We start from the raw sequence: 15,161 nt of genomic DNA, 5'->3' as shown, positions 1-15,161 counted from the left end.
TGGCCTTACATACCATCCGTATGCTCCCAAATCTTCAGCTAAAATCTCTCCCCTGAACTTCAGACTCACATTACCAGCTGCCTACTTAACATCTCCACTTTTATATCCAAAATGCTGCTTCATCCTAACAAGTCAAACCAGGCCCCTCATCTTCCCACACACTCACTCCTCTGAAGTCATCCACATCTTGGTAAATGCAACTCCATCCATCACATTGTTCAAGCCAAAAATATTGCAGTATTCTTGCCTCTTCTTTCTCTCACATACTATGCTGAATCCCTCAGCAAAGCCCATGACTTTACCTTTAAAATATTTCCAGAATCTAACTACTTCTCACTAACTCCCAGTAACATCATGTCCTCCTTAATTATTGCAAGAGCCTCTGACCCAGTCTCTCTGCTTCCATTCTTGCACTATTTTGGTCTATTCTCCATCCATCAGCCAGGAGACTTTAAAACATATCAGATCATGTCAAACCTCCATTTAAAACCCTCCAATCGTTCCCTTAATGGGGGACCATGGGGGAGAAGAAGGGGAGAAATAGTGGGGGAGAGGGAGAGAGACAAACCATGACAGACTCTTGAATGCTGAGAACAAACTGAGGACTGATGGGTGTGGGGGGGAGGGGGGAGATGGGCGTGGAGGAGGGCACTTGTGGAGAGCACTGGGTGTTATATGGAAACCAACTTGACAATAAACTATTTGTTAAAAAAAAAAAAGTTTAAAAAAAAAAAATAAAATAAAACCCTCCAATTGTTCCCCATCTTACTCAGAATAAAACATAAACCCTGCAGTGGCCTACAAAGCCTTACATTATTTGGCCCTATTAATATATGACTGTATCACCTACTACTACTCTTTGCTCACTTCCCTCCCATAACATTGGCCTCCTTTCTATTCCTCAAACACACTCTCACCTCAAAATCTTCACACTTGCTACTTTCTTTACCTGGAACATCTTCCCCAGATCTCTGCATGATTCTCTCCCTCACTTTCTTCACATCAGCTTTCTGTTCCAATGTTGTCACCAAAGTTTTCCCCAACTACCCTCCCTAATACTCCCTATCCCTCTGGCCTTGTTTATTTTTCTTCATAGCATTTACTGTCCTCTAGTACTATATATTTTTCTTGTTTGCTTATAGCCTGTCTCCTTCATTAGAATACAAACTCTGCAAGAGCAGAAACGTCCATCTGTTTTGTTTACTGCCGTATCCCAGTGCCAAGAACAGTGTCTGGAACATAGAGGTCTCTCAATAAATATTTATTGAATGAATGTGTTACAAATCCCTTGTTTATTATTATTTTGTTATTTCACTCTTTCCTGCTGATTCTCAGGATCTTTCCCAACAGGCATTCTAGGCAGACAGTAATGAAATTTAATTGAACCCTATTATGCCCCCTCTGCACTATACTCTTATATCATTCAGGATCTTGGCGGGAAACAAATGGCATGCCCAAAAAGGTTTAATGGAAAAAAAATTTAGTGAAGGAACCGTTCACGAAGGTGAGGGCAGGGTTGTTGTAGGCAGCCACTGTATGTGAATTGGTATACCTTCAAACCTCAGGCTGTCTCTGCTTCCCGACAATGTTGACATTTAATGTACTGCCTGAAATTCTGCCCGCTGAGAGGACTTCCCTTCACCACTGTCTTTCAGGGCCACCTTTGAATGTAAGCAGCTGTCTACTTCTGACTGATGCCAGCATACCTTAGAGACCCATCTAAACATCAAGACCATGCATTTTCTCCCTCTGCTAACTGTAGAAAACTTCTCCATGAAGGCATAAGTGTGATCGGAAGAAGAAACAATACAAGTAGAAATCTGAGCCACTTACCCATGCTTTTACTCTTGCCTTCTGAAATTTCTAAGGCCTGATCTCGTATGTACAATGGCCATTTAACAATGGAATGCTGCTGTGCACTTCCAACTATATAATTTTCTATAGATAACACCCTTAGACCACATTGTCACTGGGTGAACTGGAGTCTGAGTGTTCACTCAGGCCCAGTGGCAATTCAGGAACTGCTTTTCAAATAGAAAATTATCGTTAGCAGAAGAGGTGTGGCCTTACTTCAGCATCCTAAGGGTCTTTGCTGTAATTCTCCTACTGAGGCTCTTAAAGCACCCTTTTCTGCCACAAAAAAAATCTGAAGTTCATGGATTTGTGAGTCATAAGGCCCAGATAGCAGTGCAAGTTTCCTGAACCTGGACCTGCTGCTGAGCCCTTCCTTGCTCTGGGCCTCATTCAAAACCATCAGCTTTACACCATATCTAGTAAATATTTTTGCAGCAGTACACCTAAATAGGGCATATGTTGCCCCCAAAATCTAAACTTCCCTTTAAGTATTGTGTCTCTTTCTTTATGGCGAAGGTGCAACACACCACAGACCACCCTTTTTCAGCTTCTCTCCACCCACAATAGCCTAGAAACTTCACCTATGTGGTAGGATCCTGAATTTTTGTAAGATTTCTTTCTCTCTCTCTGGCCTATATGGGTCTTAACTACTGCATTTTGGGGGATTTCTATTTCTTGTGCACCAGAGGCAATAAGCATAATGTCATCAGTTGATACTCTATGGGATGTCAAGAGTATCTTATGACAAAAAGCAGGAATGCTGATACATCCCTGCGGTAAGACAGTGATGGTGTAGTCCTGTCATTCCAATGGAAAAGAAACTGATTTCAGGGCGCCTGGGTGGTTAAGTTGGTTAAGCGTCTGACTTTGGCTCAGGTCATGATCTCACAGTTTGTGGGCTTAAGCCCCATGTTGGGCACTGTGCTGACAGCTCAGAGCTTGAAGCCTGCTTTGGATTCTCTGTCTCCCTCTCTCTGCCCCTGCTCACTCTCTCTCTCTCTCTTTCTGTCTCTCAAAAATAAATAAATAGTAAAAAAATTTCTTAAGAAACTGATTTCAATGGTCTTTAATTGAGTGGTATAGGAAAAAAGGCATGCGCTAGATTATTAGCTATAATATGCTGTGCCAAGGGCTATGACATCTCTTAGGTCTTTGAAGTGCTCTAATATACGCAATTTCTCTAGGAATGTAGCATTACTTTAAGTTTACTATTGTAGCAGGAAATGTGGTAGGGCAGGTATAGTTCAAAGGACTTCTACTTGGTCTTTCCTACTACAATTTTCCTTACTCCATGGTCAAAGAAGCAGTGTGTAGGTTTGGATAATTACTAAGTATACCTATTCCCACTATACACTCTGAACCTAGGGAAATAACGTGGACAGAGGGTTAGAGACCCTCTGTGAGACAGACCTGGATTAAGATCCTTCTGTAACTTGGCCTCTATAAATTCTCACTCCAATTGGCAGACCACAGTGGGATTTTGGATCTCCAAGACTAGCATTAACATGAGACAGTAGGCGTGCCTGGGTGGCTTACTCGGTTAAGCATCCAACTTCAGCTAAGGGCATGATCTCATGGTTCGTGGGTTCGAGCCCTGCATTGGGCTCTGTGCTGACAGCTAGCTCAGAGCCTGGAGCCTATTTCAGATTCTGTGTCTCCCTCTCTCTCTGACCCTCCCCTGCTCACACTGTCTCTCTCTCTCTCTCTCTCAGAAATAAATAAAACATTTTTAAAAAATGAGACAGTATCTAATAATATCCCAAAGGTCTGAGTATGTCCTATTCCACATTCAGACTCACCCTAGCAAATGACTACAGATCTCTCTATAGAGAAGGCTTAGAGCAGTGATTCTCAAATTTTAGCATATATCAGAATCACAAGAAAGGCTTGTTAAAGTACAGATTGATGAACAATTTGCAGAGTTTTTGATCCAATGAAGTTGGGGCTGAGCCCAATAATTTGCATTTCTGGCAAGTTCTTAGGTGATGCAGATGCTCTTGGTCCAGGGACCACACTTTGAGTACTAACTACGAGAAATATTTATAGAATCCACCTGTGAAAAAGACTCAAGACCTCCCACCTGCAACTTGATCAAAGGGCTTTGGGTTAAGGAAACTGACTTAAGTAGAGGAACTAGGCAAAAGATTGTAAATCCCCAGTACAATTCGTATCAAATTTTTGCCCACCAGGTCTAGATGTTTTCACTGACACTGGTCAAGTAGCACATCTGTAAGCTGTCCATCTGTTTCATTCCTAGGAATGCTATGATCAATTAGCTAGCACCACAGATCCCTGTGGGCAAAGCACACAAATTACCAACTTGTTCCTACAGTTTATATGTAATTTCATTTACCTTACTGTTCATGATTAGGTGTCAACATCTGGCCTCTACCACTCAAGGATTCCATTATTCCCCTTGAAATAAGATTGTCCAGTCCCAAAAAGGGATCTTCTATCCTCATCTCTTGCCTACTAAGGAAGCCACTACAGTGCTTTTCAAAGAAGTTACTGTTCCCCTCATTAATGCTTTCCTTGTTCCTTGGAGAAGGAAGTATCTTTTGGAGCCCTTCAGAGGTGTACAGTTAGTGGTTGTACATAACAAGTGCACTCCAACATTCCCATCTCTCTAATTTTGCACTCCTTCCTCTACTTTGCTCCTCAAAGTATAATCTATGGACCAGTAGCATCAGCATCACTTAGAAGTTTGTTAGAAACATAGAAATGCAACATCTTGGGGGTGCCTGGGTGGCTCAGTCAGTTAAGCATCCAACTTCGGGTTAAGTCATGACCTCGTGGTCTATGAGTTCGAGTCCTGCATTGGGCTCACTGCTATCAGCTCAGAACCCACTTCGGATCCTCAGTCACCCTCTTTCCACCCCTCCCCTGCTTGTGTGTGCACTCTCTTTCTCCCTCTCTCAAAAATAAAAATAAAATTAAAAAAAAAAATGCAGCATCTTGAGTTTCACCCCAGACCCACTTAATCAGAATCTGTTTAATAAGACTCCCATGTGAATCACGGGCACATCTCAACTTCATTGATCTAAGGCCAGTGTTGAGTCCACACTTCCAGTAACCAACCCAGCAAACTATTAATATCACTTCCAGGTGCTAAGCTAATACAATTCTTGGGTGAGGGCACCCTTATCAACAAATTTGTCCTCACTGGTCCCCAAGATTCTCCCAATACAGTTACAAGTTCCTGCAACCCCATCAGCATACATACTGTTGTTCTTAAAGCACATCCTTTTTTCTTCTTTTTTTTTAAAAAAAAAATTTTTTTTATTTCTAGGAAAGAGAGAGAGAGAGACAGCGTGAGCAGGGGAGGGTCAGAGAGAAAGGGAGATACAGACTCTGAAATAGGCTCCAGGCTCCGAGCTGACAGCACAGAGCCCGACGCGGGGCTCAAACCCACGAACCGTGAGATCATGACCTAAGCGAAAGTCGGACGCTTAACCGACTAAGCCACCCAGGCGCTCCTTAAAGCACATCCTATACATAGTCTCCCGTAGGCCTGGAGACTATGGGGAGTTGTCAGGCTAAGTCTTGAAGAGAAAATGCATGCCGTAGGAGTTATTAAAAACCTCTTTAATGGGGGGCGCCTGGGTGGCTCAGTCGGTTAAGTGTCCCACTTTAGCTCAGGTCATGATCTCACAGTTCGTGGGTTCGAGCCCCGCATCGGGTTCTGTGTTGACAGCTCAGAGCCTGGAGCTGCTTTCAGATTCTCTGTTTCCCTCTCTCTGCCCCTCCCCCACTCGTGCTCTGTCTCTGTCTGAAAAATAAATAAAACAAAACAAATTTTTAAAAAAATCTTTAATGGAAGGAAAGGCCAGGTCACTCAAGGTTTGCAGGAGGAAGAGTGTTCTACCAGCAAGAAAGTTTCAGGGAATTTGAAGATACAAAATTATCAGTTTTAGGAGCACTTGGCTGGCTCAGTTGGTAGAGCACACAACTCTTGATCTCAAGGTTGTAATTTCGAGCCCCGTGTTGGGCATAGAGATTACGTTAAAAAAATGTTTTTTAAATTAGGGGCACCTGGGTGGCTCAGTCAATTAAGTGTCTGACTCTTTTTTTTTTTTTAAGTGTCTGACTCTTGATCTCAGCATCATGAATTCAAGCTCTGCATTAGGCTCTGTGCTGAGCATGAAGCTTACTTAAAGAAATATAAAAATATTTAAAAAAAAAAAAAACATTGTCAGCTCTGTTCATCTCTGTCAAACATCCTCATCACAAGTCTCAGAATCCTACTCCTTTCCAACAGCACCCTTATTCTAGCATCAAGGGGTATGGTGGGGTTGTGCATTTACCTGGTGTGTTACAACTTTACAACCCATACAGTCAGGTCTTGGACTTGATCCTCAGCCACATCTGCCATGTGATCACATAAAATAAAGTTTTCTTAAGAATTCCATAGAGTTTATCTGGATCTCCACCCATCTTTTGAGTTAGAAGTTCATGTTATCTTTTCATCCATTTTTTTTAATGTTTTATTTATTTCTAGGAGAGAGAGAGAGAGACAGCATGAGCAGGGGAGGGTCAGAGAGAGAGGGAGTCACAGACTGAAACAGACTTCAGGCTCTGAGCTGGCAGTCAGCACAGAGCCGGACGCGGGGCCCGAACCCACGAACCACTAGACCATGACCTAAGCGAAAGTCGGACGCTTAACCGACTAAGCCACCCAGGCGCCCCACTTTTCATCCATTTTTTAAAATGTTTATTTATTTATTTGGTGGCAGTGGGGTACAAGAGTAGAGGAGGGGCAGAGAAAGAGGGAGAGAGAGAATCCCTAACTCAGGGCTAAATCTCACAAACTGTGATATCATGACCTGAGCCCAAATGAAGAATTGGATGCTCAAGCCACCTTTTTTTTCAAATGTTATTTTGCTAGCATTATCAAAAACAGGCAGCCCATTCAACAATATATGTAATCACTATTTGAAGTCCCATTCATGGCCATAGTAATTAGGTACCTCAGTCATTTTTATCTCCTAATGCCTTCCCCTCCACCAACATTACAACCCTATGTTTCACTGGTGGTAATCCAAGTGACTGTGATGCTTCTTCATGTTCCAGATTACTTAGTGTCTTCTTTACCCATGTAAAGAGATTATCTATGCACTCATCAAATATATGATTAGCCCAATCCTAGAATCCCATTGTGGGAATCTATTTCCTTGAATCTCTTCTGGTACCATTTGCTGTATCAGTCAGGATCCTGGCAGGTGGCACACTCAAAAAAATTTAACAAGAAAAATTTTAATAAAGGAGCTATTTAAGTGGTGAGGTCAGATTAAGAAAACAACATGGGACAGTGAGGCACCCAGGGTTTAGCAACAGTGGGAAACCATTACTATACCAAAGCCTCAAGGGGCAAGAAGAGGAAAGAATGTTTTGGGAGCCTTACAGAGAGACCCATAGAGAGGAGGCAGCCCCAAAGGATCTATAACTATAGATTAATGGTTCTCAGACTTCAGCATGTATCAGTCACCTACAGGGTGTGTTAAAATACAGATTTTTTCCAGTAGGTCTGGAATAGAACTTGAGAATTTGCATTTATAACAAGCCCCCAGGTGATGCTATTGCTGCTGTCTGAAGACCACTCTTTGAGAACAACTACCAGAAAGAAAATTATTGACTGCCAGGACTGCAGCAAAATGAAGGATCTGGGGAATTAACCTCTCTCTCCTACAACCCCTGATCTCCTGCTCCTGCCTCCTGTGGGCCAAACTCGAACAGAAGCTGGAGGGCAATTCAGTCTACACAGATCAGCCTTCCAGAGAACAGAGCAGGGTAGAGAAGAGTGGAGAATGGATGAGGGTGGAACAACAGAACATAATCCAAACCACCATAAGCAGAAGAATGCATAGATCAGTGGAAAATGGATAGACAGATGAACTGACATATATCTAAATGAAAGGATAGAATAATAACAATAGTTAATATTTGATGAGTGTTTATTATGAACCAGCCTCTAAACTAAGGATTTTATTTGGATTACCTCACTTAGTCCTAAGAAGTAGATCTAGCACCATTCCTATTTTACAGATAAGGATATTAAGACAGAGGACCACCTATAGAGGAACAAATATATGGTCAATTAAGATTTCACAAAGCAGGAAAGATATCCAATGGAAAAAAAGACAGTCTCTTCAACAAACGGTGTTTGGAAAATTGGACAGCAACATGCAGAGGAATGAAACTGGACCACTTTCTTACACCATACACAAAAATAAATTCAAAATGGATGAAAGACCTAAATGTAAGACAGTAAACCATCAAAATCCTATAGAGGAACACAGGCAGCAACTTCATTGACTTCAGCCATTGCAGCTTCTTACTAGACACATTGCTGGAGGCAAAAGAAACAAAAGCAAAAACTATTGGGACTTCATCAAGATAAAAAGCTTCTGCACAGCAAAGAAAACAGTCAACAGAACTAAAAGGCAGCCTACAGAATGGAAAAGATATTTGCAAATGACATATCTGTTAAAGGGTTAGTATCTAAATCTGTAAAGAACTTATCAAACTCAACACCCAAAAACAAATAATCCAGTTTAGAAATGAGAAGACATGAATAGACATTTTTCCAAGGAAGACATCCAGATGGCTACCAGAAACATTAAAAGATGCTCAGCATCATTCATCATCAGGGAAATATAAATCAAAACCATGATGAGATACCACCTCACACCTGACAGAATGGCTAAAATTAGCAACTCAAGAAACAACAGATGTTGGCCAGGATGTAGAGAAAGGGGAACCATCTTACACTGCTGGTAGGAATGCAAACTGGTTCAGCCACTCTGGAAAACCGTATGAAGATTCCTTAAAAAACTAAAAATAGAACTACTCTATGATCCAGCGATTGCACTACTAGATATTTACCCAAAGGATACAAAAATACAGATTTGAAGGGGTACGTGCACCCTAATGTTTATAGCAGCATTGTCAACAATAGCCAAACTATGGTAAGAGCTCAAATGTCCATTGACTGATGAATGGATAAAGAAGATGTGAAATATATCGGGGCACCTGGGTGGCTTAGTCGGTTAAGCGTCCGACTTTCGCTTAGGTCATGATCTCGCGGTTCGTGGGTTCGAGCCCCACATCGGGCTCTGTGCTGACTGCCAGCTCAGAGCCTGGAGCCTGTTTCAGAGTCTGCATCTCCCTCTCTCTCTGACCCTCCCCTGCTCACGCTGTCTCTCTCTCTCCTAGAAATAAATTTAAAAAAAAATATTAAAAAAAAAAGAAGATGTGAAATATATATACAATAGAATATTACTCAGCCATCAAAAAGAATGAAATCTTGCCATTTGCAATGATGTGGCTGGAACTATTGTATTATGCTAAGCAAAGTAAGTCAATCAGAGAAAGACAAATACTATATGATTTCACTTAAATGTGGAATTTAAAAAACAAAACAGATGAACATATGGGTAGGGGGAGAGAGGGAAACAAACCACAAGAGACTCTTTAACAATAGAGAACAAACTGAGAGTTAATGAAAAGAGGTGGGTAGGGGGATGTGCTAAATGGGTGATGGCTATTAAGGAGGCACTTGTTACGATGAGCACTGGGTGTTATATGTAAGTGATGAATCACTGAATTCTACTCCTGAAACCAACATTACACTATATGTGAACTAACTAGAATTTAAATAAAATTTTGAGAATAAAAAATGAAAATACTGACTTCAAAAAAAAATAAAAGACACAAGAACAGGATAACTTGCACTTGGTGACACAGCTAATAAGTGACAGAATTTGAGTCCCAACCAAAGCATTCTATCTGTAGAGTCTTACCCTTCTGTACTATTCTATGATCAATGAACAATAGGCAGACAGGCAGTGTGGGATAGTGGTAAAGACTGTAAACCTTAGAGCAAAAGACACATAAGTACAAGACACTTACTTGCCATGTGACCTTGTGCTCTGAGCCTCATTTTCTTTACATGTAAAACAATAATAATACGATAATAATAAAAAATACTTCACAGTTTTGTTGGGGAAGCTAGGAAAGTCAAGTCCTTGATTCAGAGCCTAGCACAGAGTAAACAATCAGAAATACTGTTACTATTATTATTACTATTATTATTATTATTATTACTAATGGATGGAAAGAAAGATAGGTCAGAAAGTTATGAGGGAAACACCTCCCCATCCAAAAGAGGGTCTAAAGCTTGGGTGGGATCGTTGAATGGGTATTACCATATTAATTTCCCTTTTGAGTCCTCTCTTCTCGTCTGTCTCTGGCCTTTCTCATAAAGAGGGGAAACCATTTGTTCCCTGCTCCATCTGTTGATTCCTTGAAATTCGGGGATTGTCTGAGTATGAGCTGACCAGCCCCTCTCATTAAAAATTCCCTCTTGGTTCCCAGGATTGAGAGGAGGGGAAAGATGAAGGGGGCTATGCCAGGCCAGACTCCCTCCAGCTGTTCTGTTGACCCAAGTGTTAAACATATGAGCATGGTAAAAGAGAAAGGGTAGTGCTGGCTGAGCCAGGAAGTTGATTCCCAAAGGCCTGAGATGTGGGATGGGTGCTGGCCATCCTCCCAAGGAACATTCTCTTTCAATGCTACTTGTCCCAAGGAAGGGACTGGTTCCCAGATAATGGATGGGCAGGCACTGGGAGGCTACCCCAGGCTCCACAGTTATTCTGAGAGCCCCAGAGAGCCTTCCTCACCACCACCAGCACCAGAGAGAATAACCACAGAGACAAGAGTGAGAGGGATAAACCTGGGGAAGGAGATGCAACTCCTTGCTCTGCACCCCACCCCCAATCCTGACTATCACCACTGAAAGCTAGTGCAATGGTTAATGATGCAAATGCCACCAATAAGGCAATAATGGAGAACCTCTATCTGAAGCTGACATTTCATGGTCCCTTCTCTTGGCCAGACTGAAGATTGCTTAGGTTCTCGGAGATGAAGCCAAAGAAAGCAGAAGAGCGGGGAAGTTACAGAGGCGGGAAGAGGGAGGGCAGGGTCAGGTTCCGTCAGAAAAAGGGGGGCAAAGGGGAATCCACGGAATGGATGTGGAGGGGAATTTCTGAGCAGGGAAAGTCAAAGTTCCAAGCCATAAATAGGAGACAGTCGCAGCCTCACACAGACTTTCACACTCACATTCCCAGACCCTCTCACACCCCACAAGGACTCCTGTGAGCTTCCTTTTGCTCCCTCCCACTCCCAGCCAACTTTCAGCGTCACACAGACTCACCCACACCCAGAGATTCACCCGCGCTCCCGCTCTCTGCCGGTCTGCCTCTGTTCACCCTCCATGGCATCCCCTGCAGCTGTACTACTGGCCCTCAGTCTGCTGATTCTCTGGACCTCTCCTGGTAAGGTTTATGCTAGAGATGGGGGAGGGGGTGTGTAAATGGCAGACTACTTGACCCTGGACGTGAAGGACATTGAGTTAGGTCTGCATATTTGGGTGAACCCAGGGGTTCCCTGAACACTGTGTGTGCCTGTGAGTGTGGGTATAACTGGGCCCCTGAATTCCAATGTTTGTCTGTCTCTTGGTGTATCCCAGGGCCTATGGCTACCCTTTCCTCTGCAGCCTCTATTTCCTGTTGCCTCAGTTTCCCAGACAGGAGAAAACAGTATATATCTGCTTACAGAAGAATGGGAGACAGGGTTAGTGGTACTTAAAATATTTAACAATTCGTAAGTCCTCTAACTCCAGCCTCCTGCTACCCACCCCCACTCCCCACATCCCTTCCCCAAACCCCAACCCCCATCCCCATGCTGTGAATGGCATCAACTCTTCATTGACGCAGCAGTTGAGAGTCCTGGGAGAGAAGCTGGGATGATCAGTGCAGCAGGAATGCATTTGTGAGGCTCAGGGCAATGGTTGTTTACCAAACAGCTTAGAAGTACGTCAATACATTTAGCAACAACTAGGGCCATATTGGTATATACCAGCTGAATAACAGATTTAGCTGCCTACACACACACACACACACACACACACACACACACGTGTCATTAATCTCAGTTAGAGCTATCTATGTCCTCCTCTCCTCAGGGTACTTATGCCCTGACACTACCTTTTTTCCTCTATCCCCAACCCCCCCCCCCAGCTCTGGGTGGTGCCAACGATGCTGAAGACTGCTGCCTGTCTGTAACCCAGCGCCCCATCCCTGGAAATATCGTGCGAGCGTTTCGCTACCTCCTCATCAAGGATGGCTGTAGACTGCCTGCTGTCGTGTGAGTTGTAGGGAGGAGCTTGTCTAACCTCTTCTCCCCCATCAGCCATTGGTGATACCCCCCACCATCTTATCTCTCTTCTCCTTGACAAGCCCAACATCTTTAAGCCCCTGAAAATTGTTCCCAGATGTGGTCCCCACTTCTTCCTGCCCCTCATACCAGGGCCTACCAGGGAGATGGGTTCCAGGGCTCCATTCTCTCTGATGTCTGACCTCTGACTCCAGGTTCACCACACTGAGAGGTCACCAGCTATGTGCACCCCCAGACCAGCCCTGGGTGGACCGCATCATCCGGAGACTGCAGAGGAACACTGCAAAGGCAAGCCCAGCCTTCCCCAGCCCTGCATCCTCCCTCAGAGTCCCTGCCCAAGACCCCAGCCCATGACCTTGACTCCTTCCTCCCCTAGAATAAGCGCCGCAGCAGTTAACCCATGACGGCCCCAGAGGGAGCCCTGTGTCTGAGTGAAGGGTGATGAATCACTGCAGCCCTGGGGAACCAAGTACCAGAAGGGAGGATCAGACCTCCAGCAACTCTGCACCAGACCTGAACCAGCTGGCACAGGGCCTGCAGTGTCAATGTGAGTGTGAGTGTGAGCAAGTAAGAGTGTGGCAGGAGAACAGCTTCTCCTCCACACCCAGACTGCAGTGCTTCTAATAAAGCCCAACTGGTACCCATGGATCTATCTGTGTGTTGTTTGTTGTCTGTCCAAGAGGACCAGGATAAGAAATGGGGAGATGGAATGGCTCCACAACCTGAGCAACCTTCTTGTGGACTTCTACTTAATACCTTGCATTTTTGGGATCAACTCCCACAACAGGGCCCACCTCATGTCTCTTCACAACCCTATGACACTCGAACTTATGTCTGTTCTCTGACTGAACCAAACTGTTTCATGCCTCCCAGTCTTTGCTCTTCAAGGCAAAGTATCCAGGTGTCTCAGGGATCAGGTTTCACCAGCGGGGAAGGGTATTATCAAGTATCAAGAACCGGCTCTCATGGCCAGGGGCAGGAAGAGGCCCAGCTCTACTATCTTGGTGGGGGGGTAGGGGGGAGGCTGGGATATGTACCCAATCAGCCATTCCCTCTGTCAGGAACACTCCTCTCTCTCATCAGCTCACCTGCCTTCCCATCTGGTTCTTGATGACTCTTTCTCCAGGAAGCCTTCCTTGACTCCAGGCTGGGTTGGATAGCCTCCCTTCCCCCCAAGCCTCCAGGGAGCCCTGCCCCTCTCCCCTTGCAGCACTCATCACACTAAGTTATAACTGATAGTTTGTTTGCCTTCCTAGGTAGGGAGGTCTATTTTGGTTTCCACTGTCTCCCTGCTGTCCAGTACACTGCCTGGCACAAGGAAGTCACTCAATAAATATTTGTCTAAAAAATGAATGAATATGTGAGGAAAGGCTCAACATCCAGTAGTGAGTGGCTATCTGTCCATACAGAATCTGACCTTCAGGCCAGTCTTCCTCTCTCACTCGGTCAGGCTGGGCTAGGACCAGCCCTGTCTGAGCAATCCTGAGGCCACACTTCTCTGGTAGTATGAGATAGACAGACCTGGGAGCCAGAAGTCAGTAGGGGAAACAGCCCAGAGGGTGGAATAAGGAGCAGCCAGAGAACTAGGGAGATTCAGCATGGAAGAATCCACCACCAAATCTGCAGCCCATGTGGGCACCAGGGCCAAGGTAACACTAAGACCAAGGAGTTACAGAGGAGTCTCCTCTTTGAGAGATGAAAGCCCTGTGACTTTTGGAATATACTATGGGGCTGCTCTGAGAGGAGTGAACCCCTCATGCTTGGGACATCCCCTGGGGAAGCTGCTCTCCAACTATGACCTCTAAGGGACTGTCCCACAGAGAGCAGCAAGTCTGTGATGCTGGGGTTGGATGGTAGCTATGACACTGGACTGAGCATTATCACCTGGAAAGAAGCATCATCATTGTACCAGATATACTTCATCTGGTAACAAAACCAGGCCTGGGCAGGCTGGGAAGGGGAGCAGTGGTGAGGGGATTGTGCCAGCCCCTCCTCACTGAGCTGAGATCATAGCAGCTTCTTCCTCCCCTTTGCTCCCAGAAGTAGGTATTCAAAACCTGAGATATCCCAGGTCTTAGAATCACAAGGAATGGGTGGGATGGGGATAATTTGCAAAAACATCCACTATGGCTGGGAAATTTGGCTGTGATGCCTGAAAGAAATTACTCACCCAATCCACGCACCCATGCATCCATCCATTTAGCTGTCTCTGCATCCATTAGACTGCCATCCATCCATCCACCCATCTACCCATCCATCCATTAAGGCAGTCAACCATGAAGCTCCAGACACCTCTTGGACCCTGTGCACTGCCCTCCAGCAGGCAGAGGACAAACACAGATGTGAGGGGAGCACATTGCCTCAAATCCATCTCAGTTCCCAGTGAAGCCAAGTGGAGGTCAGCCTGCCAGAGAGGCGGACACAAAACCTCCCCCTGGACTCTTGGGGGGAGGGGAGAGAGGAGGGAGCCCTGAGGAAGATGCTGCTATGACAGATCCCTGGATGCTACCTCCCTGCCACTGCCACTGGGGGGTGGGCGGAGGCAGACAGGAACAAGCCCTGAGCTCAGTGCCCAGCCCCCAATCCTACTTCTGCACTTCATTGAACCACTCCAATCAAGTCCCTTCCTTACTCCCCCTTTCCAAAACCTTAGTCCCCCCATCAGTCAAGTGTATGAGGGGAACTTAATTTTTAAGAGTCCCTCCAAAGATTTGACTCATGAATCTTTAGGTCTCAGGCTAAACCCCCAGCATTCACATAGCCCCCCACCCAAAGTCATACACATTCAGAAATGTCCCTACTTCTTTGGTCCCCAGGGATACACTCTGGGAACAAAGAAGAAGCTGAGATTCAGGAAGAGAGAAAATAATTCAGGAGCTAGTGAAGGAGCTTACCAGACCCTGGAGGCCTGAGGAATGAGGAATTTCAAGGAAGTGTGAAGGGGTGAACACTAGAGGACCACAGGGAGTAGGGATGCAGCCTTCCCCACCCCTTGTCCAGACAATGTCTTCCGTTCCCCAGCCACCAACCCCTGCTGGGCACTCAGTCTTATCCTCTTACCTCCCTACCAGATC

At 44.9% G+C, this 15,161-nt stretch overlaps 1 protein-coding gene across 2 annotated transcripts in view; it reads left to right on the top strand.

Moving 5' to 3' along the window:
• Window positions 1-12,735, top strand: part of CCL19 (C-C motif chemokine ligand 19) — a 78,963-nt gene extending 66,228 nt beyond the window's left edge. The window contains exons 1-4 of one of the 2 annotated variants that reach the window (XM_077761922.1): window positions 10,975-11,186; window positions 11,931-12,057; window positions 12,282-12,375; window positions 12,464-12,735. In XM_077761922.1, the coding sequence (XP_077618048.1) occupies window positions 11,126-11,186; window positions 11,931-12,057; window positions 12,282-12,375; window positions 12,464-12,484 (303 nt within the window). In that variant the 5' untranslated portion in view covers window positions 10,975-11,125 and the 3' untranslated portion in view covers window positions 12,485-12,735. Of the gene's footprint in view, window positions 1-10,974; window positions 11,187-11,930; window positions 12,058-12,281; window positions 12,376-12,463 lie in introns of those variants that run through there. The other variant, XM_077761923.1, reaches the window with a different exon arrangement.
• Window positions 12,736-15,161: the final 2,426 nt, after the last annotated feature.

This window comes from Crocuta crocuta, unplaced genomic scaffold (genome assembly GCF_008692635.1).
Source record: "Crocuta crocuta isolate KB4526 unplaced genomic scaffold, BGI_CrCroc_1.0 scaffold204, whole genome shotgun sequence".
Taxonomy (NCBI): Eukaryota; Metazoa; Chordata; class Mammalia; order Carnivora; family Hyaenidae; genus Crocuta; species Crocuta crocuta.
This window is presented reverse-complemented; position numbering and strand designations above follow the sequence as displayed.